We start from the raw sequence: 24,050 nt of genomic DNA, 5'->3' as shown, positions 1-24,050 counted from the left end.
CCCAAAAAATTTCACCACGAACGAAAACCTGGCGCCTTATTTTCTTGTAAAGCTCTTTTGAATTTGGTTGAGAACTGTACCTCGGTCAGAAAACATCCTTAAAATGTTCCAATAAAACATGAAGCTTCCTACGAAGCTTTAACTTTTATTAAAATTGTATTTATTGATTTGACAAAATTATAAAATTCATAGTTTGACTTAAAGAGTTGTAAAAGATTGAAAGCATACAACTGAAATATGTATGTATATGGCTTTAATAGATTGGCACACAGAAGTTTGGCTTAAAGTACTAAGAAATATACGACTGGCATCTTTGCTGAGGGTCAATAATCTATGATAACCCCTGACTTTTCCATGGCATGTCGATTTTGTTCGTTGAAAATTTGTTCGATCGTTGTCCTTTGATTAGCAGTTGTCGGCAACTTTAGATATTCCCTGGCAGTTTTTCGTAGTTTTGGTCAAATTAATCATTGGTCCTTAAGTATTTTCGAGGGTATTCATTAGTTCAGGGGGCAGTAACCTTGCCATATATCACCAACGACCTTGTCGGGCGTAATGTTGATCATCTTTTGGTTGACCTCCACCTTGCTGATGCAACCCTTGAAGGACTTCTTGGTCCTGATGCCCGGTGCCTTTTGGAAGGCAGCATGTCCGCCCAGGAACAGCGGACGGTTCGTCCTTGTGGCAACCGATCCTTCGTTGCCCACGCCCGGATTGGAGCTTATAAAGTCCACGGCTATGTTGATGACAAACTTCGATTTGATGGCCTGAACGTTGCGTGTCTTGCCATCGCAGAAACTTTCGTTGTTGGGCAGCTTGTAGTTGGTGGACACAATATTCTTGACATCGGTTTTCACGGTGAAGAACAGGGTGTTGTCCACCAGCTCGAGGATGGCGTAGGAGTTCTTCCCGTGCACGGAGAAGAGCAGACCGTTGGGATCCCTCGGCCGGAAATCAAAACTGATCTTCATCTCGGTGCCGACATCAAAGTGGTCAAAGATCCTAACGAACGACTTCTGGTTGTTGAAGAACAACCCGCGTTCCACCTGCTCGGAGCAAGGAACAACTCCGTACTCTTCCGGTGGCGTCTCCAAATCGACGGCGTTGAACTTGATGTTCTTCAGGCAACCGTTGTAGAAGGGCACATCCGTAACAAAGCCGGTGAGTTTCTTGACCTCCGGCTCCAGGAACTTGGTAACGCCACCCACATAGATGGGCAACTGCACATCGAACAGCGGAGGACTCCTCTCCGTACTCAGATCCACCGATCCCACCTGCTCCAACTTGTCGATGAGCAGGGTGACCTTACGCTGGGTGCGCACCACCTCCACGCTGTGCCACGAACCGTCATTCAGTTCTGCCTCGCTGGTGATCTTCGCCTCCAGCAGTGCACCCACCCGGATCTCGTAAGTCACCCGACCGTCCAGGAGATACACGGCTATGAAGTCCTCGCGCTGCTTGATACTTGGGGCGAAGATGAGCAGGCCGTTGGGTCGCTCCGTGCGGAAGGAGATGCCGATGTCATGCTGGCGGCGCAGCTTCACCGGCAGCGAGGTGATCTCCAGGCGCTGCTCCCTGAGCCCGTAGAATCGGTATCCCGCCTCCGCGAAGTCCACATCGAAGTTGGGCTGCTCCGGCAGTTTGCAGCGCTCATCGCTGGGCAGATTTAGTTTGGCCGGTGGCCGGGTGGTTAGGGTCTTTGGCGGAACCCTAAGCTCCTGGTCCTTATCCGCATCGAAGAAGATCGGTGCTTGAGTGGTGCTGGTCGTGGTCGTCGTTGTCGAAGTGGTTGTTGTGGTGGTGGTAGTCGTAGTGGTGGTTGCTGTCGTGGTGGGCCTGGTGGGTGCTTCTGTGGCCTCGATATCTGGCTTGAGTGGGGGCAGTGGATCGGGGTTTGGCCAAGGGGACTCCACCTCGTTGTCTCCACTGGGATAGTAGCTGGGCACCAGACTTGGCTCGTAGGCTGTTCCGAAAGAGCATATATCATATAATAGACTGCAAGGGATAGCACAAACCTATTAACTCACCTAGTACATGTGGAGGACAGCTGTTGTTGTTGATGTTGCCGTTCTTCCTCTCAGCACTGTTGGCAAAGTTAATAACCTCATTGTTCACGGTCACTTCGCTGATGCAGCCGACAAAGTAGGCCAAACTGGCCAAGGCGTTCCTGGGTGTTCGATAGTTGTCCGGCAAGCCAGCGAAGAAGATGTCGCCTCCCTCCAGAATCAGAGGTTCTGGGGAGCCAAATCTTAGGATACACAAAAATATAGATTAGCAAAGGAACCCAAGAGAAATTACCATGAGATGAACCCACCTCCTGTGCTCCACATCGTCCACCGAGAGCCGCAGTTCATTCTGGATGTGCTGCACCGTAACCACATGATTCTCGCCATCGTTGAGTATAAGATCATCGACCACCAACTGGCTGCCCATGCTGTTCAGCTTCAGCAAACCATCTTGCAGGCTAAGACCAATGTTTGAACTCTGGTCATGATTGGCGGCGTAGAAGATAACTCCATTCGGCTGGGTTGTCTTGAAGTGCAGGACCACATGCAGATCGTTATTCGAGGAAATGTTGTTCATCCTCAGGAAACCGTATTCATGCGGTGCATAGGACAGCACCGTGGAATACTTCGCATTGCAGCCCTCCTCCACTCCGCCGCCAGAGACGTATTCCGTCAGGTCTACAACTCCTTGATTGATCACCACATTGTCGATGCAGCCATCAAAGTTGGGCTGCAAACTAATCGAGTTATTCAGACGTCTGGGATGACCACCGAAGTACAGTCGCCTCAGCTTGGGCAGCTCCAAGTCCGCCTCCAGTGGAGCATTTGTCCGGGATATGACGATGTCATCCACCTTAAGAAGGCCATTTCGATTCTCCCGCTCCGCCTGGACCTTGTGCCACTGGTTGTCATTGTAGCGATCCTGGCTGCCGGACTGAACGCCTCCACCCACGCCCAAACTAATGTTAAAGAAGATGGCTCCGTCGATCATCTCGATGCTCATGTAGTGCTTATCCCTTCCGTAGAAGAAGAGCAGCCCATTGGACGTGTCCTTGTCCGCCTTGAAGCTGAACTGAATGCTGGAGCGGGTCTTGAAGTTGGAGGTGGCGTTCAGCTGGACATAGCCATTACCCTTGAATCGCAAGCCCGTAACTGGCTTTTTCTTCTCGAGCAGCACATCCCGCTCCCGGGCGCCGTCCTCGTTCTCCTGGCCATTAACAAAGTTCCACAGTCCCACGCTTTCGTCGCCGATTTTCAGATCCTCAATGTCGCCGTTGAAGGAGTTGGTGGTCAGGTCTGTGGGAGCATTGAAGTCCGATATGCCTGGATAGCCGCCCACAAAGAGGCGACTATTCTTATCCACATGGAGGATATTCTGCGAACCCTCGAGGGGAGCGCTCTTCTTGTGATCCACAACCGTGCCGTTTGGTAGTTCCTCCCTGATCGTAAGCGTGGCCTTGGGACCCATACGATCCACCACCGCCTGGTACCAGTGGCCATCTGCTACGTACTTATCGCTGGTGATGCGCTCCGGACCGTTGCCCAAATCGATGGTGAGAATGGGATAGCCATTCACAATCTCCACGGCCACGAAGTCATTGTTCTTTTGGGCGGTCTTGTTGTCATTGCCCAGGTACAGAAGGAATCCGTTTGGTTCCGTGGTGCGGAAGTAGGTCGATAGATTGGTGCGGGTGGCCAGCAGCTTGGTCTTCTCCGGTGTCTTCAGTTCGAGGATCGTGCTTGGCTTGAATTTGACGCCCACCTTGATGCTGTTGGCCAACTGGCGAGCGGCCTCCACCTTGGCCTTCAGATTCTCGATTTCCTGGCCCAACTGCAGGGTCTGAGCGCCCACTTGCTGCTGCTGCTCCTCGATATCCTCCGCCAGTTCGTTCAGTTTCGAGACGGAACCCTCGACATCGTCCAACTGTTTGTTGGACTGCGAGATGTCCTTGTTGGTCAGATCCAAGTCCCTATTGATGCCGTGCGCCTTCTCGAGTTCCTTTGGCGTTTGAGCACTCACTGGTTCTAGGATTTCCAGGACATTCTTCAGGATCTCCAGTGCATCGCTGGCATTGGCATTCGATTTCTTCCACATATCCCTCTGGGACTCAGCCGGCAGTTGCTCGATCAGAGCGTATATGTCCCTCAGCTGCTGTTCGGTGGCAGTGTGAACGTCGGAGATCTTTTGGACCTTGCTAGCCGAACCGTTGAGACGTGGCTCCAGGTCGTCTTGGACCTTCTGCAGGGACTGGCGGGCCTTCTGGAGGAGATCTGCAGATCCAGTGTCGGCTTGACCTGCTCGCTCTTCGATGCCATCTGTCATTTCGGTGGCCTTGCCAGCCGCAGCAATCGCATCCTGGCTGAGTTTCTGGGCAGCGTCCACGGCCTCCACGATTCCCGAGTAGGCACTGGCCGCCTTGATGGCCGGCTCCGCACTGGCGGTCATATCCGTGTACTGGGCAGCCAGATCCTGTGCCTTAATGGCCAACTCGTCCGCCTTCAGTTCCGCCCGAGCGGTCAGGGCATCAGCCTCGTTGTGCTGCTCCTCCCTCAGGGGCAAGTCATCGTCCACCTGTTTGTTGACCGACGTGAGGTCAACGAAGGCATCCCTCAAGCTATCCAACTTCTGGTTGATTTGACTGAGCGTCAGATCACCGTTGATCAGGTAATGGCCCGCATCCTTGATGTTCTTCTCCGCCTGTTGCTTTTGCTCCGAGACGGTGTCGAATTTGGAGTTGTCAAAGGTCTTCTGGTTGGCCACATTCCTGCGCTCCACATCGGCGGACTTGGCCTGCGCTTCCTCGGTCCAGTTGAAGAGGTCCTCCAGATGGTCGCTGAATTCCCCAATGTCATTCTTCAGGGCATTCAGGCTCTTGTTCTGCTCCTTGATGGGCAGCACCAGGGTGTTGACCTCCTCATAGAGTTTCCTGGCCTTTTCCAAGACTTGCGCATTGGGTGTCAGTTCAATGGTGGTGGCGTTGATTTGACCCAAGATGTGTTGGGCTTGTTCCAGAGCCGCATCCAGCTTTGTGCTCGCCGCCGCCTCCAGATTCTTGGAAAGGGCCTCCACCGCGGAGATGGCCTCCTTGGCCTGGCCAGCACTCTTGATCGCCTCGTCGTAGGCCACTGTGATGTTGCCCAAAGTGGTGCTCGATCGCTCACGGATGTCCACGGCGTTGGCCAGTGTTTGGTTGACCTGCTTGGCATAGGACTTGGCCTCTGTCTCCAGTTCGCTGTTTTCCTGCTTGGAGGGACTGAGGTCCACACTGTTGGGATCCAGTAGCTTGACCTTGGGCTCCAGTTCGTCGGCCAGCTGGTCATAGTAGTTCAACTTTTGACTGGTGAAGAAGGCCAGGGTCACGCTGTTAAAATCAGCCAGGACACCGTCGATCTGATAGCGCATCCGATCGGTGACATCCAACAAAGCATGGTGACAGTTGTTGCACTCCTGGCAGCCCTCGTCCTTGACCAGCACCCAGCGATTCGGACAGGCGTCGCATCTGAAAGGGAAAAGGATTAAATGAGAATCTCTGAAACCCTCATCTCAAGTAATAGTTACCTATCCCCGATGACTCCCGGCAGGCACTGGCACTTGCCCGTGTTGGGATTACAGCCGAATCCTCGAGAGTATCCCTGGTTGCAGTTGCACGGAGTGCAGCCATCCTTGTCGTAATTCCAGTGGTCCACGGCACACCGATCGCACTGGCGTCCCGTCACTCCCGACTTGCAGGCACAGTGACCCGTGTGCATATCGCACTGCGTCGAATTGGAAGCCGCTCCGCAATCGCAGGCTCTGCAACCCATTCCCGACTCAAAGCCATAGTGATCCGGCTTGCAGCGGTCGCAGCGTTCGCCGATGACATTTTCGTTACAGGTGCAGATGCCCACGAAAGGATCGCACTCCTGGGTGCCCAGATCATCGCAATCACAGCTCTGGCAGTTCTTCAGCTTGATGGCATCGCCATAGAAGCCGGGAGCACACAGGTTGCAGGCAGCTCCGAAGGTGTTATTCAAGCAGCGCAGACATTCCCCAGTTCTCGTGTCACAGGAACCCTGATCCTCGGGATTGATGTTTCCAGAACACTCGCATGGCTTGCACACCTCTCCCAAATTCTCCGGCTGTCCGTAGAAACCATTGGCGCAGGACTCGCAACGGGGACCCGTGTATCCTGGCTTGCACTCACAATGGATCTCGTTACCGCTCTCGGAGATTTCGCAACTGGTGGCAAAATTGTTCGAGTCGAAGGGAAGTGGGCAGGCGCAGATCATACAATCTCCAGGAGATCCGTTCGTGGCATTTCCATAGTAACCGGACACACACTGCTCACAGTGCTCACCCTGAGTTCCATGCTGGCAGTTCGTACAGATGCCGGTGGCACAGTCGCAGGTATCCGAGTGGCCATTGCACTCGCAGGGAATGCAGTAACCGCCGTAGGGTCCGCTGGGATCGCGGTAGTAGCCTGGGGCACAATCCTCGCAAGAGTGTCCCGAGTAACCGGGCGGGCAGGAGCATCGCTCCACAGGCAGGAACTGGTACTCGCCAGTGCCATCTGCATCCTCATCGGCTATGGTTAGGTACACATCCGCCAAGTGGGTCACCAAAGTCTGTTCCCAATAGTTGGCCCTGATGAAGATCATCTTCAGATCCCGCAGAACCATCATGAAGTCAGCTCGGGAAACTGGTTTTCCCGAAACCGTCTGGAAATTCGACTCCACTATATTGATGCGGTTGGTGAAAGGCTCATTCCTGTTGGGCTGCTCATAGCTTTGGTGCACCAGGACATTGTGTTCGCTGAATAAAATCACATCCGGAGAGACAATATATTTGCCGTCAAAGCCCGAAGTGAAATGTAGAGTGTAGGCCAATTCTCCGCCGTAAGCTGTGATATGATTATTCTGGTTGAGCAGATAGTCAAGAACGCCAAAGTAAGCGGGACGTTCGTCGTTGACCTCTCGCAACGTAAAGTCCGCCTTCAGCGTGGTCTCATTCAGAAGAATCTCCTCCGCCGGCACAGGCCACATTTCAAACTTGATGCTCTCCTCACGGAACTCCGGAGTACTGATGGTCACTTGCTTTAACAGACTCACATTGTACACCCTCAGATAGGCACTGTCACATCGTGAGGTCTTGCCAAAACAGAAACAAGTGGTGCAACCCTCTGGATTCGAGTCTTGCAGGTTGTATGTTCCATCTATACACTGGTCACAATCCCTTCCCACCGCATTCTTTTTGCAGAAGCAGCTGCCATCGACCTTGTCGCACACCTCCAGTTCGGTTCCCGGTTTGTGGCAACTGCACTGCTGGCAGTGCGGGAAGTTATAGTATCCATGGGTGCACACATCGCAGGCCCTGCCCTCAATATTGTCCCGGCACTCGCAGGTTCCGTTGAACAGGTCGCACTGGGTGTTTCCGTTGGCAATGCCCATAGGGTTGCATCCGCACTCCTCGCAGCCAATAACCTAGTGGATAATGTATCGGGGATTTCAATTATAAATAAAATATAAATAAAATATAATAAAAATATAATAAAAATATATTATAAAATAATAATAAAATCTTTCGTTATAAAACTATCCCACCTACTGATCTAATCTAATAGCCACAGATAAAAAAGTCAATTAATATTATTATAAATTTGTACAAAACCAATTGGTTCCAATCGGAAAATCGAGGAATTATTAAAATAATTATGGGCCTAAATTCGATTTACTTATCGATTCCTTTGAATGAATGTTTATCTTGAAGATCTAGCTATCTCAGAGATCTAGCTATCTAAAGAATTGAATACCTTTGCTTCAAAAATCTATGACAGCTTAGGATACAGTGAAGTTGGTTAACTCACCTGATGGAATCCGTAGGTGTTAGGGGCGCACTTCTCGCACAAATCTCCAATCACATTGGGCGGGCACATGCACTCTCCGGTGGAGGGCTCGCACATGGCGCTACTGGGACACTCGCAAGGCTTGCAGTCGGGGAATCCGTAATACCTACTCTTGCAGGCTCCGCACGTGCGCTCGATCACATTCGGCTTGCACTGGCACTGACCTCCAAACGGATGACACTCGAAGCTCGTGGATCCAGCGTAGTCGCAATTGCACGGCAGTGCTCCACTGTTGTAATCGGCGGTCAGGGAGAAAACGGACTTCTTGCAGAAGTCACTGGCATTGTGGGTGATGTGGAAGTGGTCGTGGCCGCAGTTCTGGATAAACTCCTTGGTCTGGTCGAAGGTCTCCTCCACCAGCAAGTCATCGTTGTACTGCTTCAGAGGAACCACCACCAGGTAGTCCAGCCAAACGCTCTGGGATCGATCGGTCTGAAAAAATATTAAGGATTAGAAGGGGTTTTTGACAATTTGAATTCCTTAAGCTCTCACCGTAATTGTGAACTTGAACTCATCGTCAATCTCGAACGAACCCTCGCCGGGGGGACGAATCACTCCACGGCAACCGGAACTTGAGGGGCAGTGCTGGATGTCGAACTTGCCATCATACTGATTCTTACCAGCTGTCAATGTATAGTACACCTGGTACTTGGGATGGTTTGGCTGGTAGTACTTCACAAGGATCACAAACAGATTGGGTTTCGCAGCATCAACCTTTGATCTGAAAGGAAAGATTCTGGTTAATGAACCCACATTCTTTTGATTTCGAAAAGGCTAACTTACTCAATCACTATGGTTCCTTCCTCAGGACTGGCCAAATGTACCAGCTTAACCCGATCATCAAACGAGGCATACGGTGGCTTATTTGTGGCAATACGATCCTCGTGATCAGTTTCGAACTCGATCTTCTTGGAGTCGGGAACTGAACGGAATTTGGGTGTGGCGCACTTCTCATTATGGATCACACAGACGGGACTGGGGTTGATGTAGTCAATGGACCATTCCTCGGCGGGAATAGCGGTCACCGAGATAATCGGGAAACGAGATTCATCATCGATGTCAGCCTAAGAAATAGAGGAAAATTATTACTATGTTTCCTACAAGGTTGAAATGAATCTTAAACTCACATAGATGACGACTGGCTGCAGATCGTCCTTGCTGATATAAAAGGACTTCTCCATACCATTGTCGTTAACCGAAGTTCGGCAGATGGTGGAGTATAAGCATGGATACAACAGCACAGATGTCTCCGAATCGGGATTGTTCTTAATCTTCAAGTTGATATAGTAACTGTTGGGGAAGTTCCTATCGCTGATATAGTCAATCGCGAAGATGTATCGTCCGCTGCGGGGCACATCCACAATGTAGTTGAGCTCCCTTTGCGACTGGCTCAGCACGGGAATATCGCCCACATGGCTAACAATCTGAAGATGCTCCGGATCGCTGTAGATCTCCAAGGGATTTGTGGGCTTCGAGTTGGCTCCGATGACAAATGGAGTTCCAGCTGGTTGGAACACATCAACGGAGGCGTATTTGTAGTGGCGACACAGCTCCATGTTGCCCAGTTCACAGGGATTGGAGATGTGGCGGGTTAGAATTCCAGCTTCGTAATAAGCGGCTGGCAGTAGAACAAAGTAGTCGAGCATCACATTCTTGTTGGCCTTGGTGGTAAAGACATAGTGACCCGGATCCAAAACAATGGCCGAGGGCTTTGAGCCCAGAGGACCCGCAACGGTCACGAACTGGGGTTCCAAGGTGGGCTGCAGGAGTACCTTCACGCTGTTAAATAAAATCGATTCATCCTTTGTATTAGTTTTTTAATAATAATAAGAGAGGGAGGCTTATCATCATATTATAGCATCTTTGTATCATAATAAAAGTTCCATTATGTATGCAAACCTTTAATATATCGATTTAATAACAGCGTAACTTCTTAGATAATGGGCTGATTTTAAAAATTGCAAATTTAGATCAAAGAGTCTGCGGAAATACTCACTGTTGGTCCACCTCCTGAGGATTGTCCGACGTGACTGAAATGGTGGCGGTGACATTCTCGGAATTGGGATTCACATAGCGCAGTACAATCCGGTAGAGAGAGGACTTGAAGACGTTCAGCCTGTTGCGCACCTCATTCTGGATGGCGTTGAACACCACGTAGCCCTTGCTGCTGAAACCGGGGAATGCCTCCTCATCGTAATCGTAGCGTACCTGGGTTCCCGAGGGCAGTGTTCCGTCCTCGTACTCGTACTGGAACTGATGAAGCGTCGGGAAGAAGTGGGTGGTCAGGGGCTGGGTACATGCCAGACCCGTAATCCTCGGATGGCACTTGCACTGGCCGCTGACCTTGTCGCAGACACTCTGCCACGAACCGCCCACATCGCAACTGCAGTCCTTGCAGCCAAACAGCGAGGCACTGTCCAGGTCGAAGGTTCCATCCCGACACTCCTGACAGCGCCTGCCCTGAGTATGCGGCTTGCAGGGACACTGTCCCGCCTTGGAGGTACAGGTATCCAGGGCGGATATAGTACCATCTGTCCAGCAGTCGCAGATCTCACATCCCTCAGTATTGCTAATGTTGAGGTTCCAGTACAGTGGCTTGCACTCATTACAGATCCTGCCGGTTACTCGCTCCTTGCACTTGCAGAGCTCACCCACGGGCACCGATCCGCATCCGGCAAACTTACTGATCACTCCAGCCGGATCGCAGTTGCAGCCCTCGCAGCTGGGGAAGTTGTAGAAGCCCTCCTTGCAGGAATCGCATTGCCGTCCGTCGAAGTTGGCCTGACACAGGCACTGGCCGTCCGAGTTACAGGACACTCCCTGAGATCCGTGCGAGTCACAGTTACAAGCTGCACATGGATAAAAGTTATTAAACATATATTATTTATATCCTAAAAATTTAAATAAGGAAGTAACTAATATTTCATAATATTAAAACTGAAATAAACTGATAGCTATATCATTTTAAGAGCATTCATACTATCTAATACTTATAAAGACTTCAAGTTAGGGAAGTTATTGTTAAGGAAGTTAATAATTTGTTGGGGAAAGTCATTCTATATATTTTAAGGAAACTCACATAGACATTCGGGGTAATTGTAGTAGCCGGCGGTACAGAGGGTGCACTGTTTTCCGGCAAAGTTGTTGAGGCAGTTGCATTTGCCGGTGTTGTCACAGGTGATGGCCGAACTGCCCGTTCTGGAGCAGTTGCAGGGCTTGCAGTCCGGATAGTTGTAGTATCCTGGCAAGCATTGATCGCACCTGGGGCCACCGAATCCCTCGCGGCAGATGCACTGGCCCGATTGCTTGTTGCAGATTTCCGACTCTGTGCCCTCGTTGTCGCAGTCGCAGTCTGTGAAGAGGAGGTCCGATTTCGGATCAATAACTTTCTGATATTAAGTATACTCATAATCTTACAAGCGCAAGTGGGGTAGTTGTAGTATCCATGCTTGCAGCGCTCGCAGTTGTCGCCTCCGAAACTGGTCAAACACTTGCACACTCCAGTGGTCACGTTGCAATCGTTGCCCATCGAGCCGATCTTGTTGCACTCGCAGGCCTTGCACTCGGGGAATCCGTAGTATCCCTCGGCGCACTGCTTACAGTAGTCTCCCGCGAAGTTGATCTTGCACGGGCATCGCTGCCCGCTCTCCGCCTCGCAGTGGTATCCATTGGTTCCGTTCAGGTTGCACTCGCACTCCCGGCAGTTGGGGTAGCCGTAGTATCCGTAGGCACAGGAGTCGCAGTTGGGCGGCTGGAAGGCGGCACGGCACTCGCAGTTTCCGGTCTCCTCCTCGCAGTGTCCCGTGGAGTAGAAGTAGTCACACTGGCAGGCTAAATGGGTGGGAAACCGATAATGAATACTTGCAACACTTTTTTAATTTTATTCACTTCAACCAAAATCAGGAAATAACACCATAGTTAGAACTGTATAACGATTTCACTGATTCAAAATGGGGAACCGGAACATCTTTTCTTTGAAAAAGGGATTCTGATTATATCCCTGATCAAAACTAATACTCACGACTGCACACATCGGTCTCATTCCAGTGCTTGCCCTTGGGTCTATAGTACTTGGGCTTGCACTTGTTGCAGTTAATTCCCACAGTGTTGTGCTGACAGTTCTGGCAAACACCACCTCCATCGTAGTGTCCGTGAATGTCCAGGGAGAGTCCTTTGCGGTTCACTTCCTCATCGTACTTGCAATCGGTGCTGTGACCATGGCAGTTGCAGGCTAAGGAAGTAAAGAAAATAAATTAAAAAGGATTATCAAAGTTTTTCCATTTAAACGGACAATGTTTGTCCGCCCAAGAGAGTTGTCCGTCCAAGGGAGTTCTAACTCATTACTCACGTTCGCAGTTGAAGGGTCGGGCATTGGTGTTTTGGCGCCACTTTTTCTGCTCGAATCCTGGGCAGCACTCGTTACACTGGATGCCGCAAGTGTGATGCTGGCAGCGGCAGGCCAGGATGCGCACTGGACTCTTCGGGTCCTTGACGTCGCAGGTATCGGCGTGTCCGTTGCACATGCACCTTCCTCCGATCGAGATGTCCTTGATCGAGTAGAAGTAACGACGCGTCACCGTGGGATCCTGTCGAGCCACGGACATCAGATGTCCCAAAAGATTCTTTGTGCGGAGCAGACGGATCCTAATATTTGTGGCACGGGTCCATTCCTGCAGCACCGTTGAGTTGAAGTAGTTGGTGGAGCTGGGACGTCCGTTTAGAAGGAGCACGGGAATCTCTCCGCCCTCCAGCGGCACAATCTTTGAGTATTCGGTGGTACAGATGACATCGTCGTCGCGGGTAATCGGTTTGTAGGTGTCCTTGCCGAAATAGGTCTCACAATCGGCGGGAGTATCGGAGAAGTGCTGCCAAGGCGCCCAGGTTTGGCCATAATCCGTGGACTTCTCCAACGTCCAGAGACCCGGACGAGGGGAGTTGCCCATGCGAATGAACAAGTAGGCCACATGGAATTCCTGAATGAGTTTAAGGAATCGGATGTTATACGTTAACAAAAGGTCTACTTATTATGAAGATCCTTTATCTTTAGTAATATATTTTTTAGAACGAGCAATTTTAAGTCTCACAAGGTATTACTACAAACATGTTAAGCAAACTTTTCCTATTTATGAAGTGGAAAGCTGCATAGGTGTTAAAAACAATCAGCCTTGTCTGGTTGTGATATTACAAAAGTAAACCTTTAAGATAAGTTGAGATATCTGAAAACAGTTTCCAGGTGCAGATCTTTAACCGTTTAACGGTGTATCTTTGATCTTTATAGGAATAATGATATCTTAAATACTTAGTTGCTTCTTTCGCTTTTCCTCACATATTTGGAAGCCCCAGTCTAGGCACGAAATTCATTTCGCACAAGCAAATTCATTGAAATTTATTAGTCGAGTGTACACATTACTTATATACGAACTACACCATCACATCGACAAAGGCGAGACGACGATATGAGATCACTGTGGGGGAATTAACTCCAAATGTTCTGCAGTGGACTCGTCCAGTGTTTGTTCGTTTATTTATATTTTCTTGGTTTATGTTTGCTTTTTAATTTGCCTTCAATTGAAAACGAGCCCAGAGATATGGAGATCCACATATATACCAAGATACAGAGATAAATGTCTTTATATCTACATATGTACTGAATACACATGTTATGTACTTTGATTTGTTTACATTTCTGTGTTTTCGTAAGTTTTACCCATGTGGAAGTTCATTATATTTTTGCATAAACAACAATTTCTATTTCGCTCCTCGTACGCTTTTGTACACGAGTTGCAAACTCTTACAATGTTGAGCAATCTAAATATAAAGCAGAATCTCATGTTCAGTTGCATTCTCTGAATTAAGAAAAGCGCATTTTAAGAATTAAGACCCCCACGGAATTCATATGAGATCATGCTGAGCTGTTGAAATCCTAGCGCAATTATTCTCGAAATTAACTATGGAACCTCGTGGATTATTCCGTTTCCGTTGCAAGCGAGATAAGAACGTAGCCAAGTCGACCCCCAACTTTTTATAGAACAATTTCATACACACTGATGATAAGGCTGTAGTTTCTTGCGACTTGGCGCTGATTATCAGACTGCTCCCAATTCGTTTATGTCGCATGCTGGTGCCTTAATAAATATTACGCCATTATCGCTAAAAAAAAATACAAAAAAAATCAGAATGAACAGCTCGAAAGAGTCAATGCTCTGTGTCGGTTTCTAAGCAGCTTGTAAGCCGAGACTTCCCATTCAAGAGTGTGGGTATACAAATGTATATACTCGTACATATCGCTATATATATTATATGTAGGGGCTGACATACTGATAACCCACAACTCCAAAGGGGAAGAAGCCAACAACAAATACCCGAGCTCAGCAACTTTTTTTTTGTTTTCGTTCAGTTTTTGCTGTGTCGACGTCGTCGAAATGAAAACCCATTAAAATTGTTTTCAAATTTTACGATCCCATCGCTCGGACCCGAAAACGAGTTGCATCCATCCACCGTCTCCCTCCTATGCGTTTCTCAGGCGGATACCTTTGGTATCTCTTATGTTCTCTGCTCTGCTGCTTACCTGTTCGAAATCGATGGTCAAATTGACTTCATTGAATTTCATGCCCCTGGACAGCGGAGGACTCTGCCACCAGGCCTGGGTGCCATCGATCGCGTTCTCTGGCGGATGGTTCTTCTCCGGGTTCGAGGGATCACAGTAGTCGCAGACCTACAAAAAACCGAAAACACATGTTAGAAAAAATTAATGGAAAGATCCAAATCGAGTCAAGAGTATTTTTAGAGTCCAATTCGAATGTTGAACACATGTGGGAGACGTCTAAATGCAGTGCACACTTGGAAAAATTAATTCTTAAAAGATTAAAGGTCATGTTACATTTAATAATCTAAGTGTCATAAAAGGTTTTAATTTTTTGTCAAGTAGTTTTATATAAAAAGTACAAGTCAATACAAGTTCATACAAATAAAAAAAGTTGTTGTTGAAGAATTGTAGAAAAACAAATCCTATTTCCATTTATATTTTAGTTCTCAGTGTAGGATCAAAGATTATCTGACGTTGTGTGTATACTGGAATGATTTTTGGGCGTTGCTGGATGTCGATTATAATTACCTGTCCTTGGATGACTGAGTAGTCGACGTGATCCTCATCCGCATTAGCTCCTACTAATTTACAATAAAGCTCTGGTCCGTCCGTATCCTGACCACAAGTGGCCGTGGCTTGTATCTTCCTGCCCGTAGCGAGATTGAAATATGGCGGAGTTAGCTCTGCCTGGCAATAGGTGATCGCCAGGATCAGGAGCAGGAACCCAATGGAGGCCATTCTGAGCCCCATCGTGCCGAGAGTTCAAGCACCCGCGCTGCGATAACGACAATCCTTCCTCGGACCACTTCCGGTTCTATCTCTTTCTTTCCCGGTTCACTCTTATGTATTTCACTTTCTTATCTGCTTGTCACTTTCTTCACTGTTCTTTTCGTATTCCTTAGAGGGAGCTCATCCAACCGCACTGGATGGCTCTTCGCGAGCAACTGATGGAACTGCAGCGAGAAGTTTTCCTCGAGACCCCAAAAATTTTGATTTTCGTAGTCGCTCGATCGGCTCTTCTCGGCTGTCTTCGGGTGCTCTCGTCTTTGGCTTATTATATGGATACGAGAACGACAATCTTTTCGATTTGGGTTTGCTCTCAACATATGTTTACATCCCCTTCCCTGGTTTTTTGATGTTTGTTTTTTTTCGCCGGCCGGTCAAAAGATAAGAGTACTTAGGTTTGTTACTAAAAATCCGAACGTTGATCCTTGGAGTGCGACACATGACTTGTACTATCTTAAAGTGTTTATGGTACGAATGCTATAGAATTTTTAGCAAATGACGTTTTGTTTAAGATAAAGAGAGTCATGTGAAAGTGTGGTTGTCAGTCAATATAATATGCTGGTTTCGGGTAGAGAACATTAATCCTTTCATTCAGTAGGGTCTTTTTAAGTTTGTTAGTGGCAATTTGATTCTCATGGTCATTTTCGAATTGATCTTCTTGGTTCTGTTGGTTTAGGCCCAGGATTTCATAAATTCTCAATTAGTTAGCTAAGCTGGAGCTCATTCAACCGCCCTGAATGGCTCTTCGCAAGCAACTGATGAAACTGCAGCGAGAAGTTTTCCTTGAGACCCCAAAGTTTTGATTTTCGTAGTCTCTCGATCGGTTCTTCTCGGCTGCCTCCGGTTGCTCTCGTCTTCGGCCTTATATATAGCCGAGAACGATAATCTTTCCGATTTTGTTTTGCTCTCGACATATGTTTACAAACTCTTCTCCAGCTCTTTGTTGTTAGTCTCATTCGCCGGCCGGCTTGAAAACGCGGAATCGGAATCGAATAAAACAGAAAAACCGGTTCCATCGGGGAACGTTGTGGAATGGATCAACGCCTCCGACAAATTAAAGATTAGCAAAAGTGTACTGTTACTATTAATACCTAAGAATTAAAACTTTTAGGATTACAAAATCTTGAGTTTCTTTAACTTTACCATTCATTCCATTACATTAGGGTCCTTTTCGGCGTATCCAGGATTTAATTGTGGAAGGGCTCACACTTTCTTTCACTTTTTAGCCAAGGCCTTGGCTCCCCTTGCAAGGGGACTGGTGATAGATTATTTTCCCTTGTAGATCGGTGCATATTGATTGTAAGGGTATCATAATAATAGGGACCATGATCAGAACTTTACACACCATAAAAAACACCTGGAAAACATAGCATACTTTCTGGCGACCCAGTAGTGTGAAATAAAAATGTGTTTAACTAATCGGAAGTAACATAGAAAGCGAGAGAATAACGAATAAAAAATTCATCCTAGTTTAATTCGTATGATATATGATATATATGTACATATGTATGTATGGTTTTTACTGTGTCCTTATGCGATGCCAAATTTACACAATTATTCCATGAAATGGGCAAAAACACCGATTTTTAAAGTAGGAAAAATGAGATTCAGGATTTCGTAAAAAAATACTTTTTTTTTCGGTTTTTCAACTGCAGTTTCGCCTAATCAAGGCTAACAGGTGAAATACCGACTGTTTTGAGCAGCTTGCTTCCAATGCTAACGATCCCCATCACTTCAAGTACAATTTATTTTTTGATCAATTTTCGATTTTTTTTTATAAGGGGTTACATCACATTTTTTTGATAAAAATGGTAAAAATTAAAAATTTTGAGGTTTTAGTCCCAATAGATTGGAAATTAAGCGGCGAGTTCAACGAGGTATGACACTCCTCATTCTGACCTTTATGAGCATTATGGCAGCCTAAAAAGTGAATTTGTAGTGCGTAAAATTCGGTTTCAGAGTTTAGTCAAAACTACTCTTTATTTTAGCTGTTTTTTAATCGTAGTTAAGGCAAATCATGGCGTACAGCCAAAAGAACGACTGTTTTGAGCAGCTCACAATTTATGCTAACGATCCTCATCACTTTAAGCAAAATTTATTTTTTGACCAATTTCCGCATTTTTCATAAGGTCATTTTTTTCATCAAATTTTTTTGCGAAAAATGACAAAAATTAAACATTTTGAGGTTTTAATGCCAATAGATTGGAAATTAAAAGACGATTTCAACGAGGTATGGCATTCCACATTCTGATCTTTATGAGCACTATGGCAGCCAAAACTGTTTTTTAGGTAGGAAAAATAAAATTCAGAATTTCAAAAAAAACAAAAATTTCACTTCTTTAGTTTAGTTATCCCTTGCTGCCTTGAACGTAATTTGAATAATTGATGTTCATTCTTTCGTGCTGTTTTTAATTTAGCATTTAAAAACAAACTATTTTAATGATTGTCCATTATCCATAAGCCATCGCCACTCTTCGTTTAACCAGAAGTGTTACAATTTATTGAAATAGTTGTTATTAAATGGAAGTACGCCACCGAATCGAAGGTGAGAAACTGCAGCCAAATCCACTCAGGCCTGACCGAAACTAAATAAAACACAAAAGTATCGGACCAAACACAAAACGCCATAAATTGCAACTCACAAATCCGCTCAGCCCACGATCGCCGAAAACTTGAAGTTTATTGCTATACCGATTAAAAGAGCCAAATGCAGAAACTAGCTAGCAGCAGCAACTATTGAAAATCACGATCACAGCTGAAAATTGTGTAAAATTCATGACCAAAGCGTCGACTGCGCTGTCGACTTGAACGGCAGTAACTTTTCGATGGGGCTATTTTGATTTCTCGATTTTTGGGCTAACTGTATTTGTTGTACCGAAACTCGTTTCCCATCGAGTTCGCAATGACATAAGTAATTGCATTGATAAAGACTGCGGCGAGTGTCAGAGCTGCTGGTTCTTTTTATTTCTGGCCTCAATTGCTGCGCCTGCGCAGCAGCTTCTCATGGCTGCATATAAACGAGTTCTGATGACGTAATTCGCATCGCTCGATTCTGCGCCTTTTGCCTTGTGCAATGCACGCAAATGAACATTGCCGAAAAAATTAATGGAAATATGCGCTTGTAAAAATTGAGGAAAAAATCAGCAGATTGCAACATCAACAAGAAGTTCTCGATTTAGCTTTGCCCACACACCAGCTGCACAGTGGTACAGAACCTATGACATTCAGTTATCATTATTAAAGGTTATTTCAAAAAATGTCAATATTTAATTATAGATTGTTTAAGCTTTAAAAGTATTGAACCTAAAATAAATTAATACTAAATACTTAAATAGGAGATGCTTTCTTACAATACACAAAATAAAATTGTACAGTCTGAAATTTTTTTTTATTTCAAAGAAAACAGGTTATTTAAATCGCATTAACAAATAAATAGCAATGTAAACAAAAAGTGCTTGCGCAGTGCAAAAAATGGTGAAAGATAATTTACAAAAAAGTAGCAGGGCTAATTGACACCCACTTGTTAAAAATATAATGTGAGTAAACACATTTTAACAAAGAGAATAAACATTGCCACACCAGCAAAAAGTTCTTGAAGCACAGTGGTGAGTAAATATATACAATAAAATGTGAAAATGAGTATAGTTTTCACAGTGAGGCAAACTTGTTTAAAGAGCTTTAGGTAAGCGCAGACTTTGTGTGCTCGCTTGGCAAATATTTCAATTTGCCTTAATGTGCTAAGTGGGCCATAAAAACCTCACCGCCTCTGGGTGGCACGACCTTTGGCCAAACAATTTGCCCCACTGTGCCGACGTCGCTGCCGGCGTCGACGTCAGCGCAGCTACCGCTCACCAAATGTTTTCACTTATTCGCGATTGCATGAGCCGCTTGACGTTCAATTTGGTTCTAAGTCTCGTCGCGTGTGCATGGACGCAGTTCTTTAAGTTCTCGACTCTATCGCCATGGTGCTGCTGCGAGTGATCAAGTATCTAGTGGGTTAGTGAAGTGATCTGGCCAGGTGTTAAGCCCCTTATTTCATCACTATCTTCCTTTGAAGGCTGCGTGGTGCGCGTCTGCAACGAGTTGTCCCAGAACATGAGTTCGCTGAATAAAATGTTCAAGTATCATTTGCTGGAGGTCAGCTAGAGATCCCAGGAAGCGGAGATCAACAAGCCCCCTACCCTCCATAAAAAATGTACATATAGTTTTCTGCCCCTGACGAGCGAGTTCGTTGCTCAAGTCTTTTGTTATGTGATCCAATAAAACGTATACCACCCACACAAACACTGCGTTTCTAAGGGGCTCTGTTGTAGAATGGCAACTCTAACCTTGAGGGTTTTGCGCAACCAGGTTTAACATCACTGTTAGCAGTTAAAATTCACATTTATGGTATAAATACAAAATTTAAATGAATATTGTATTGTATTTTGAGAGCTTTTCCCAATTTATACATTTTTGTTTCCGTGTATCAAATAGAAATCTACGGGCCAGCAGCATTCAATTTCAAGTTGATTTCGGGGACTAATCACTCGTTTGGAACCAAGCCGTTGTTCTAGAGAATTACACGCCAGATTCAAAAAGTACTGAGCTTTGGATTTTCCCTCGAAAAGAAATCCCGGTCAGTGCATTGAAAGTATCCCCGACAAGGTCTCGTTATGACTGATTGTCCAAATAAGCCAATATTTACAATTAATGCCGGCTAAACAATGCTCAAACAAGTTTGCACAGAAATAGAAAATAAAAATATCACACAATTAGCATTTGTAAATTGGCGCCTCCATGTCGTCACACATAATCGTCTTAAGATGGCAAAAAAATTTCTCGAATTAAGTAGCGAAAAAATCCCCGACATCACAAGAGGGCTTGGTTGATAGAGACGTCATTCCTTTTACGCTCAACACCTCTGCTCATTCATTGAAATGATTAATTTCCATTCTGCCCGGACAATGCTTATATCGTATTAGTTCAAAGTTGGGTCAAGTCCAATGTCCAGACAGATTTCAGACGTCACTAATGGCGGTTTGCGTTGGGAACGGTTTGGTTAAAGATGCGTGATTTTATGACGTCTTAATTGGCGTTAAAATTTTCCTATAAATATCTCTCTTCAGTTTATACTCATATTCACACCTTATTCATTCGTTAAGAGACGTGTCTGGCAGAAGAGTTAAAAAAGTGATAGAGGCAGACAGAAAATAACATAATCGCTCGGACGTAAATCTTTTTCGACTTTATTAAAACATGTTGATAACATTTCGTGCCCTTATTATGTCTGTGTAAGAGAGATTTTGTTAAATAGGTGTTTAAAAGGCAAATATAGGCTATAAATTAAATTTTGTGCTTGCGAAAGAAAATTCAAAATACCGATATCAAAAACCGATATTAAAGACCAATTTAATAATATTAGAATACAACACCTCTTAAAATTTTTATTAAAATTTTTCTAAAAACGTCTTGTTGGTTCGATTTGAAATCTTGAAAATTTTGTTTCAGTTGTAAAATTATATACTTTCTACAATGTTAAAGAAGAGAAATGAAACAGTCAAGTAAAGTGTCTTATGAGAGGTTAGACTTATATTAGTCATATATTAGCGATGAGATTAAAACTTTAAAAATTAAGAAATGGAAACAAATTTTTAAAAATTATATTAAAAGTACTTAAAAAACAAATCGCATCCCTTATTAGTTTAGAACCAAAACCAAAAAATCACGATCAGGCTTGAAGTTCAACTCTTTGATATATTTATACATGAATGTTTAACAATATTTAAAGCTATAACATGTGGCATATGGAATCACGAGACTTGTCTTACAAACTTTATAGATAGAGGCATTAGTCTAGGATAAATTCTATTCATCCCTTACAAAGGACCTGCCAAAGTTGATGACACTGCTGACGAAACCGAGCATCGAGGTGATCATAGAGTGGGCGTGCTTGGAGCTCTGCGTGGTTTCAGCCTTATCGCTTCTGCTGGGTCTGATCACTTCCCTTTGACTTCCCGACGGCGATTCTCGGCTGTTAAAGAGACGGTCCAACCTGAGGATGGGCTTTTTGAACCATTCCCCGCTGACCTCGTTGTTCCGTTCATCATCCTCCCGACTGAATCTATCGAAGGGCAGGGCGTTGACTTAAAGGAAAATTCAGTTAAGTTATGACTATTATGATACCAGATGATTCAGTGACTTACTTGTCTGCATGACCACACAACCGATGAGGAAGAGCAGAATCATTTTGCTTTCTGAGGTCATCTTAGCTGTACTTTTCGCACCAAAAACAGATTGATAACTGACTGAATCGAATGCCAGAGAGTTCAGATTTATAGAAGCCGCCCCAACGGCGGATGTCATGTCATTCTACGTGATGGAATGGAAAGTAACCATGCGCACGTTTCACCAAAGTAATTGCTTTATTTTACGCTTGTACATTGAGCCTAAGCTTAGAACTACATAGCCATAACCCTGAATGCGACATAAGAAGTGTCACTGCGAATAGAACACCCAAATCGATTGTCTAGCCTTTCAGACCTCGTCTTCGAGGTCTTCGAGTAAACCGATCGTAAGCATTATCCAGCTCGGCGTCTGCATCTCGTTCATCGGGAACCGGCGGCATTCGTCGATAGCGGTCCTCGAGTTCCTGCCGTGAAAGTCCGGAACTCGGCATCCCTGCACTCCAACCGATCACTATAAGAAATTCACATGGGTAATTGCAATTGATTTATATAGTGTGGTTCAATTTTATTACACTAACCGCAGATGACGAGCAGACATATCATGTAGAACTTAAGCGATTTGCTGCTCATGGTTGTGCCTGAAATGGACTCGATTGATGGGTATTAACTGACAACCGAATCTCGGAGGGGTCCACTTTTTATAACATGCACAGGTCTGGAGATCTTCGCTGATTGGCGTTGGAGGAGGAGGCCAATGGGCTGTGGCGCCGCCGACGGAGATTATGCAAAGCAATCGTCGAAGACCCAAAAATAACACAAAAAGCGCAAAAATAAAAAACGACGAGAAAAATGTGGATAAAAAAGCGTATAAAAGGCTCGAGGCGTCGTTCTGTCTCACTGAGTGGGAAAATACGCTGGTGGCTATCGGTTGGCTCCTACCGGTCTTTGACGTAGTCGTCATCGTCTGGCAAGAGAACGGTCCGTTGCGAGTTGATTGATTATTTATTGAAATGTCGTCTGCGATCGGCAAAGTTGTCACTCACTCATCTTCTTGGCCAAAGAAGAGTGTCCAGCGTTCGTAGGGCGGCTCTTGACACATCCAACCATCCATACCGCAATACTCGTCGCTATAGTCGGTGAATTCTGTAAGTTGAAGGGTTCCCCTTAGTTATTATTCAATGAAAGGGGTATTATATGACAAGAACTACGAGGTAACTGACTTATTCTGGTGCTGACTTTCGGACTAATTTGGAGGATAAAGGATAAACCAAGATAAATATAATTCTTAACCTTATATACAGCAAAGTATACAATATCTATCAAAGTTCTGGACAAATTGTAAAATATTTAAAGTGTTGGAATTGTCATTAAAGTAGATTTTTGTGACGCTCTTAAGTGATACCTTATAAATTTAAATACTATCCCAAACGTGAAATTATCAATAACATTGTCAAGAAAATTTTAAATGGTATATTTTAGTTCTGTGTTATGAGTAATGTTTTACTGATTTATTTAGATAAATTTAATATACTTGTATATTAGTGAATACTATTCAGATGTTACTTACGCAAATATCGATCCTTACATGCGGCAATGGCCAGATGACAGCTTGACTTAAACTTTCTTATACAATTTTTATTTTCATCCAAAACACAAACGGCTTTTGATTCGCTTACTTCTCCACAAATTCTCTCGGAAGGGCAATTATTTTTTGGCATACCACTCGCTTTCAGACTGTAAACTGTTAGATTTTTGTTCCAAAGATTTTTTAATTTTTTTTTAATTAACAACCACTCACTTAAGCAGCACAAAACAATGGTCGAAAGCCTCATTCCCAACTGGTAGTATTTCTTATAATGCTTTTTCCTTTTTAAAACAGTATAATTTTCTTTGCCTAATTAAACCATGTCAATATCGATCTTGTATTACTAATTTTTGAAGCTGATATTACTTTGTTGTAGTTTTAGCACGAGCAAAGTAATACGTTTAGAGTAAAATAAATTTTGTTGAGTTAGTAATGCAGTAAGATTACCGAAGTAGAATAATAAGCGTAATATTTCAGCACGTGTCTCCCGTTAATTATAAAAGTATATTTTTATTCATCCTCGTGACCATAGAGAATGGTCCAGCGCTCATATGTGGGTGACTTTTCGCAGAGATACGGCTCCAATGAGCAGTAAACCTCACTATAGTCAGTGAAATCTAAAATAAATGAATTGGCTAGCAGGCGCATTATAAATTAAATATATAAACTTACTTTTTCCTTTTTCCTGACATGCTGCTATATCCAAATGACACTTGGAGGGATATTTCCGAATACAACCCACCTCCTCATCTAATCCGCAAATAGCACTTGACTCATCCACCTTACCACAATTAGTTGCCAAAGGGCATTGTGTTGGTGGAATATTTGCTCCAAAAGTGCAGGCTGTTTAGAAGAGCCCTTTGCATAAAGTTATTAAATTTGTATTTTTTGAATTGCTCACCCAGCCATATTAGCAAAATGCTTACAGTCTTCATCCTAAACCTTACGCGGTAAAATGAAAAATCGCAATGCGGCAACCATTTAATATTGCCGTCTACAAAGTAAATTAGATAAAGTGTAAGCTATATCTTATCACAA

The 24,050-nt window shown here is 45.0% G+C and overlaps 5 protein-coding genes across 8 annotated transcripts; 1 reads left to right on the top strand and 4 right to left on the bottom strand.

Moving 5' to 3' along the window:
• Positions 1-137: 137 nt before the first annotated feature.
• Positions 138-15,405, bottom strand: LOC119554870 (laminin subunit alpha). The gene is made up of 15 exons (XM_037865953.1): positions 15,003-15,405; positions 14,457-14,603; positions 12,237-12,861; positions 11,910-12,119; positions 11,306-11,719; positions 10,968-11,240; positions 9,885-10,737; positions 9,016-9,667; positions 8,672-8,952; positions 8,381-8,609; positions 7,850-8,320; positions 5,566-7,466; positions 2,315-5,506; positions 2,028-2,248; positions 138-1,963 (listed from the first exon to the last, which is right to left on the bottom strand). Exons 1-15 carry the CDS (start codon positions 15,222-15,224, stop codon positions 501-503), a joined length of 11,154 nt encoding a protein of 3,717 aa, XP_037721881.1. The 5' UTR covers positions 15,225-15,405; the 3' UTR covers positions 138-500.
• Positions 15,406-19,143: 3,738 nt separating this feature from the next.
• On the top strand, positions 19,144-19,538 carry LOC119554402. The gene is made up of 2 exons (XM_037865290.1): positions 19,144-19,256; positions 19,318-19,538. Exons 1-2 carry the CDS (start codon positions 19,223-19,225, stop codon positions 19,404-19,406), a joined length of 123 nt encoding a protein of 40 aa, XP_037721218.1. The 5' UTR covers positions 19,144-19,222; the 3' UTR covers positions 19,407-19,538.
• Positions 19,539-20,976: 1,438 nt separating this feature from the next.
• Positions 20,977-21,541, bottom strand: LOC119554253. The gene is made up of 2 exons (XM_037865090.1): positions 21,446-21,541; positions 20,977-21,385 (listed from the first exon to the last, which is right to left on the bottom strand). The coding sequence occupies exons 1-2, from the start codon at positions 21,504-21,506 to the stop codon at positions 21,108-21,110; spliced, it is 339 nt and encodes a 112-aa protein (XP_037721018.1). The 5' UTR covers positions 21,507-21,541; the 3' UTR covers positions 20,977-21,107.
• A 113-nt stretch (positions 21,542-21,654) lies between these two features.
• On the bottom strand, positions 21,655-23,348 carry LOC119553426. 4 transcript variants are annotated; one of them, XM_037863808.1, is made up of 4 exons: positions 23,226-23,348; positions 22,995-23,168; positions 22,471-22,570; positions 22,054-22,391 (listed from the first exon to the last, which is right to left on the bottom strand). In XM_037863808.1, exons 1-4 carry the CDS (start codon positions 23,257-23,259, stop codon positions 22,385-22,387), a joined length of 315 nt encoding a protein of 104 aa, XP_037719736.1. In that variant the 5' UTR covers positions 23,260-23,348; the 3' UTR covers positions 22,054-22,384. The 4 variants fall into 4 exon arrangements, with proteins under 4 accessions (XP_037719738.1, XP_037719736.1, XP_037719737.1 ...); XM_037863809.1 differs by having other exon boundaries at positions 22,995-23,161; positions 23,226-23,251; XM_037863810.1 differs by lacking the exons at positions 22,995-23,168; positions 23,226-23,348 and adding an exon at positions 21,655-21,938 and having other exon boundaries at positions 22,006-22,186; positions 22,471-22,554.
• Positions 23,042-23,967, bottom strand: LOC119553428. Its single transcript, XM_037863811.1, has 3 exons — positions 23,914-23,967; positions 23,685-23,855; positions 23,042-23,629 (listed from the first exon to the last, which is right to left on the bottom strand). Exons 1-3 carry the CDS (start codon positions 23,945-23,947, stop codon positions 23,523-23,525), a joined length of 312 nt encoding a protein of 103 aa, XP_037719739.1. The 5' UTR covers positions 23,948-23,967; the 3' UTR covers positions 23,042-23,522.
• Between the last annotated feature and the right edge of the window lie 83 nt (positions 23,968-24,050).

This window comes from Drosophila subpulchrella, chromosome 3L (genome assembly GCF_014743375.2).
Source record: "Drosophila subpulchrella strain 33 F10 #4 breed RU33 chromosome 3L, RU_Dsub_v1.1 Primary Assembly, whole genome shotgun sequence".
Lineage (NCBI taxonomy): Eukaryota > Metazoa > Arthropoda > Insecta > Diptera > Drosophilidae > Drosophila > Drosophila subpulchrella.
The sequence above is the reverse complement of the archived record's forward strand: the minus strand, read 5'-3'. Positions and strand labels throughout refer to the sequence as shown.

Bases quoted from the DNA above. Each gene is read 5' to 3' on its own strand.
- LOC119554870 (XM_037865953.1), bottom strand. From the start codon at position 15,224: ATGGGGCTCAGAATGGCCTCCATTGGGTTCCTGCTCCTGATCCTGGCG. The intron at 12,862-14,456 runs GTAAGCAGCAGA...AAACTCATTCAG, and splicing joins TGACCATCGATTTCGAACAG to GAATTCCATGTGGCCTACTT. The intron at 8,610-8,671 runs GTAAGTTAGCCT...CTTTCCTTTCAG, and splicing joins GAAGGAACCATAGTGATTGA to ATCAAAGGTTGATGCTGCGA.
- LOC119554402 (XM_037865290.1), top strand. From the start codon at position 19,223: ATGGTGCTGCTGCGAGTGATCAAGTATCTAGTGG. The intron at 19,257-19,317 runs GTTAGTGAAGTG...CTTCCTTTGAAG, and splicing joins AGTGATCAAGTATCTAGTGG to GCTGCGTGGTGCGCGTCTGC.
- LOC119554253 (XM_037865090.1), bottom strand. From the start codon at position 21,506: ATGACCTCAGAAAGCAAAATGATTCTGCTCTTCCTCATCGGTTGTGTG. The intron at 21,386-21,445 runs GTAAGTCACTGA...TTTTCCTTTAAG, and splicing joins TTGTGTGGTCATGCAGACAA to TCAACGCCCTGCCCTTCGAT.
- LOC119553426 (XM_037863807.1), bottom strand. From the start codon at position 23,259: ATGAGGCTTTCGACCATTGTTTTGTGCTGCTTAAGTGAGTGGTTGTTA. The intron at 22,571-22,994 runs GTAAGTAACATC...TTCAACTTACAG, and splicing joins ATGTAAGGATCGATATTTGC to AATTCACCGACTATAGCGAC.
- LOC119553428 (XM_037863811.1), bottom strand. From the start codon at position 23,947: ATGAAGACTGTAAGCATTTTGCTAATATGGCTGG. The intron at 23,856-23,913 runs GTGAGCAATTCA...TCTTCTAAACAG, and splicing joins CATTTTGCTAATATGGCTGG to CCTGCACTTTTGGAGCAAAT. The intron at 23,630-23,684 runs GTAAGTTTATAT...CATTTATTTTAG, and splicing joins ATGTCAGGAAAAAGGAAAAA to ATTTCACTGACTATAGTGAG.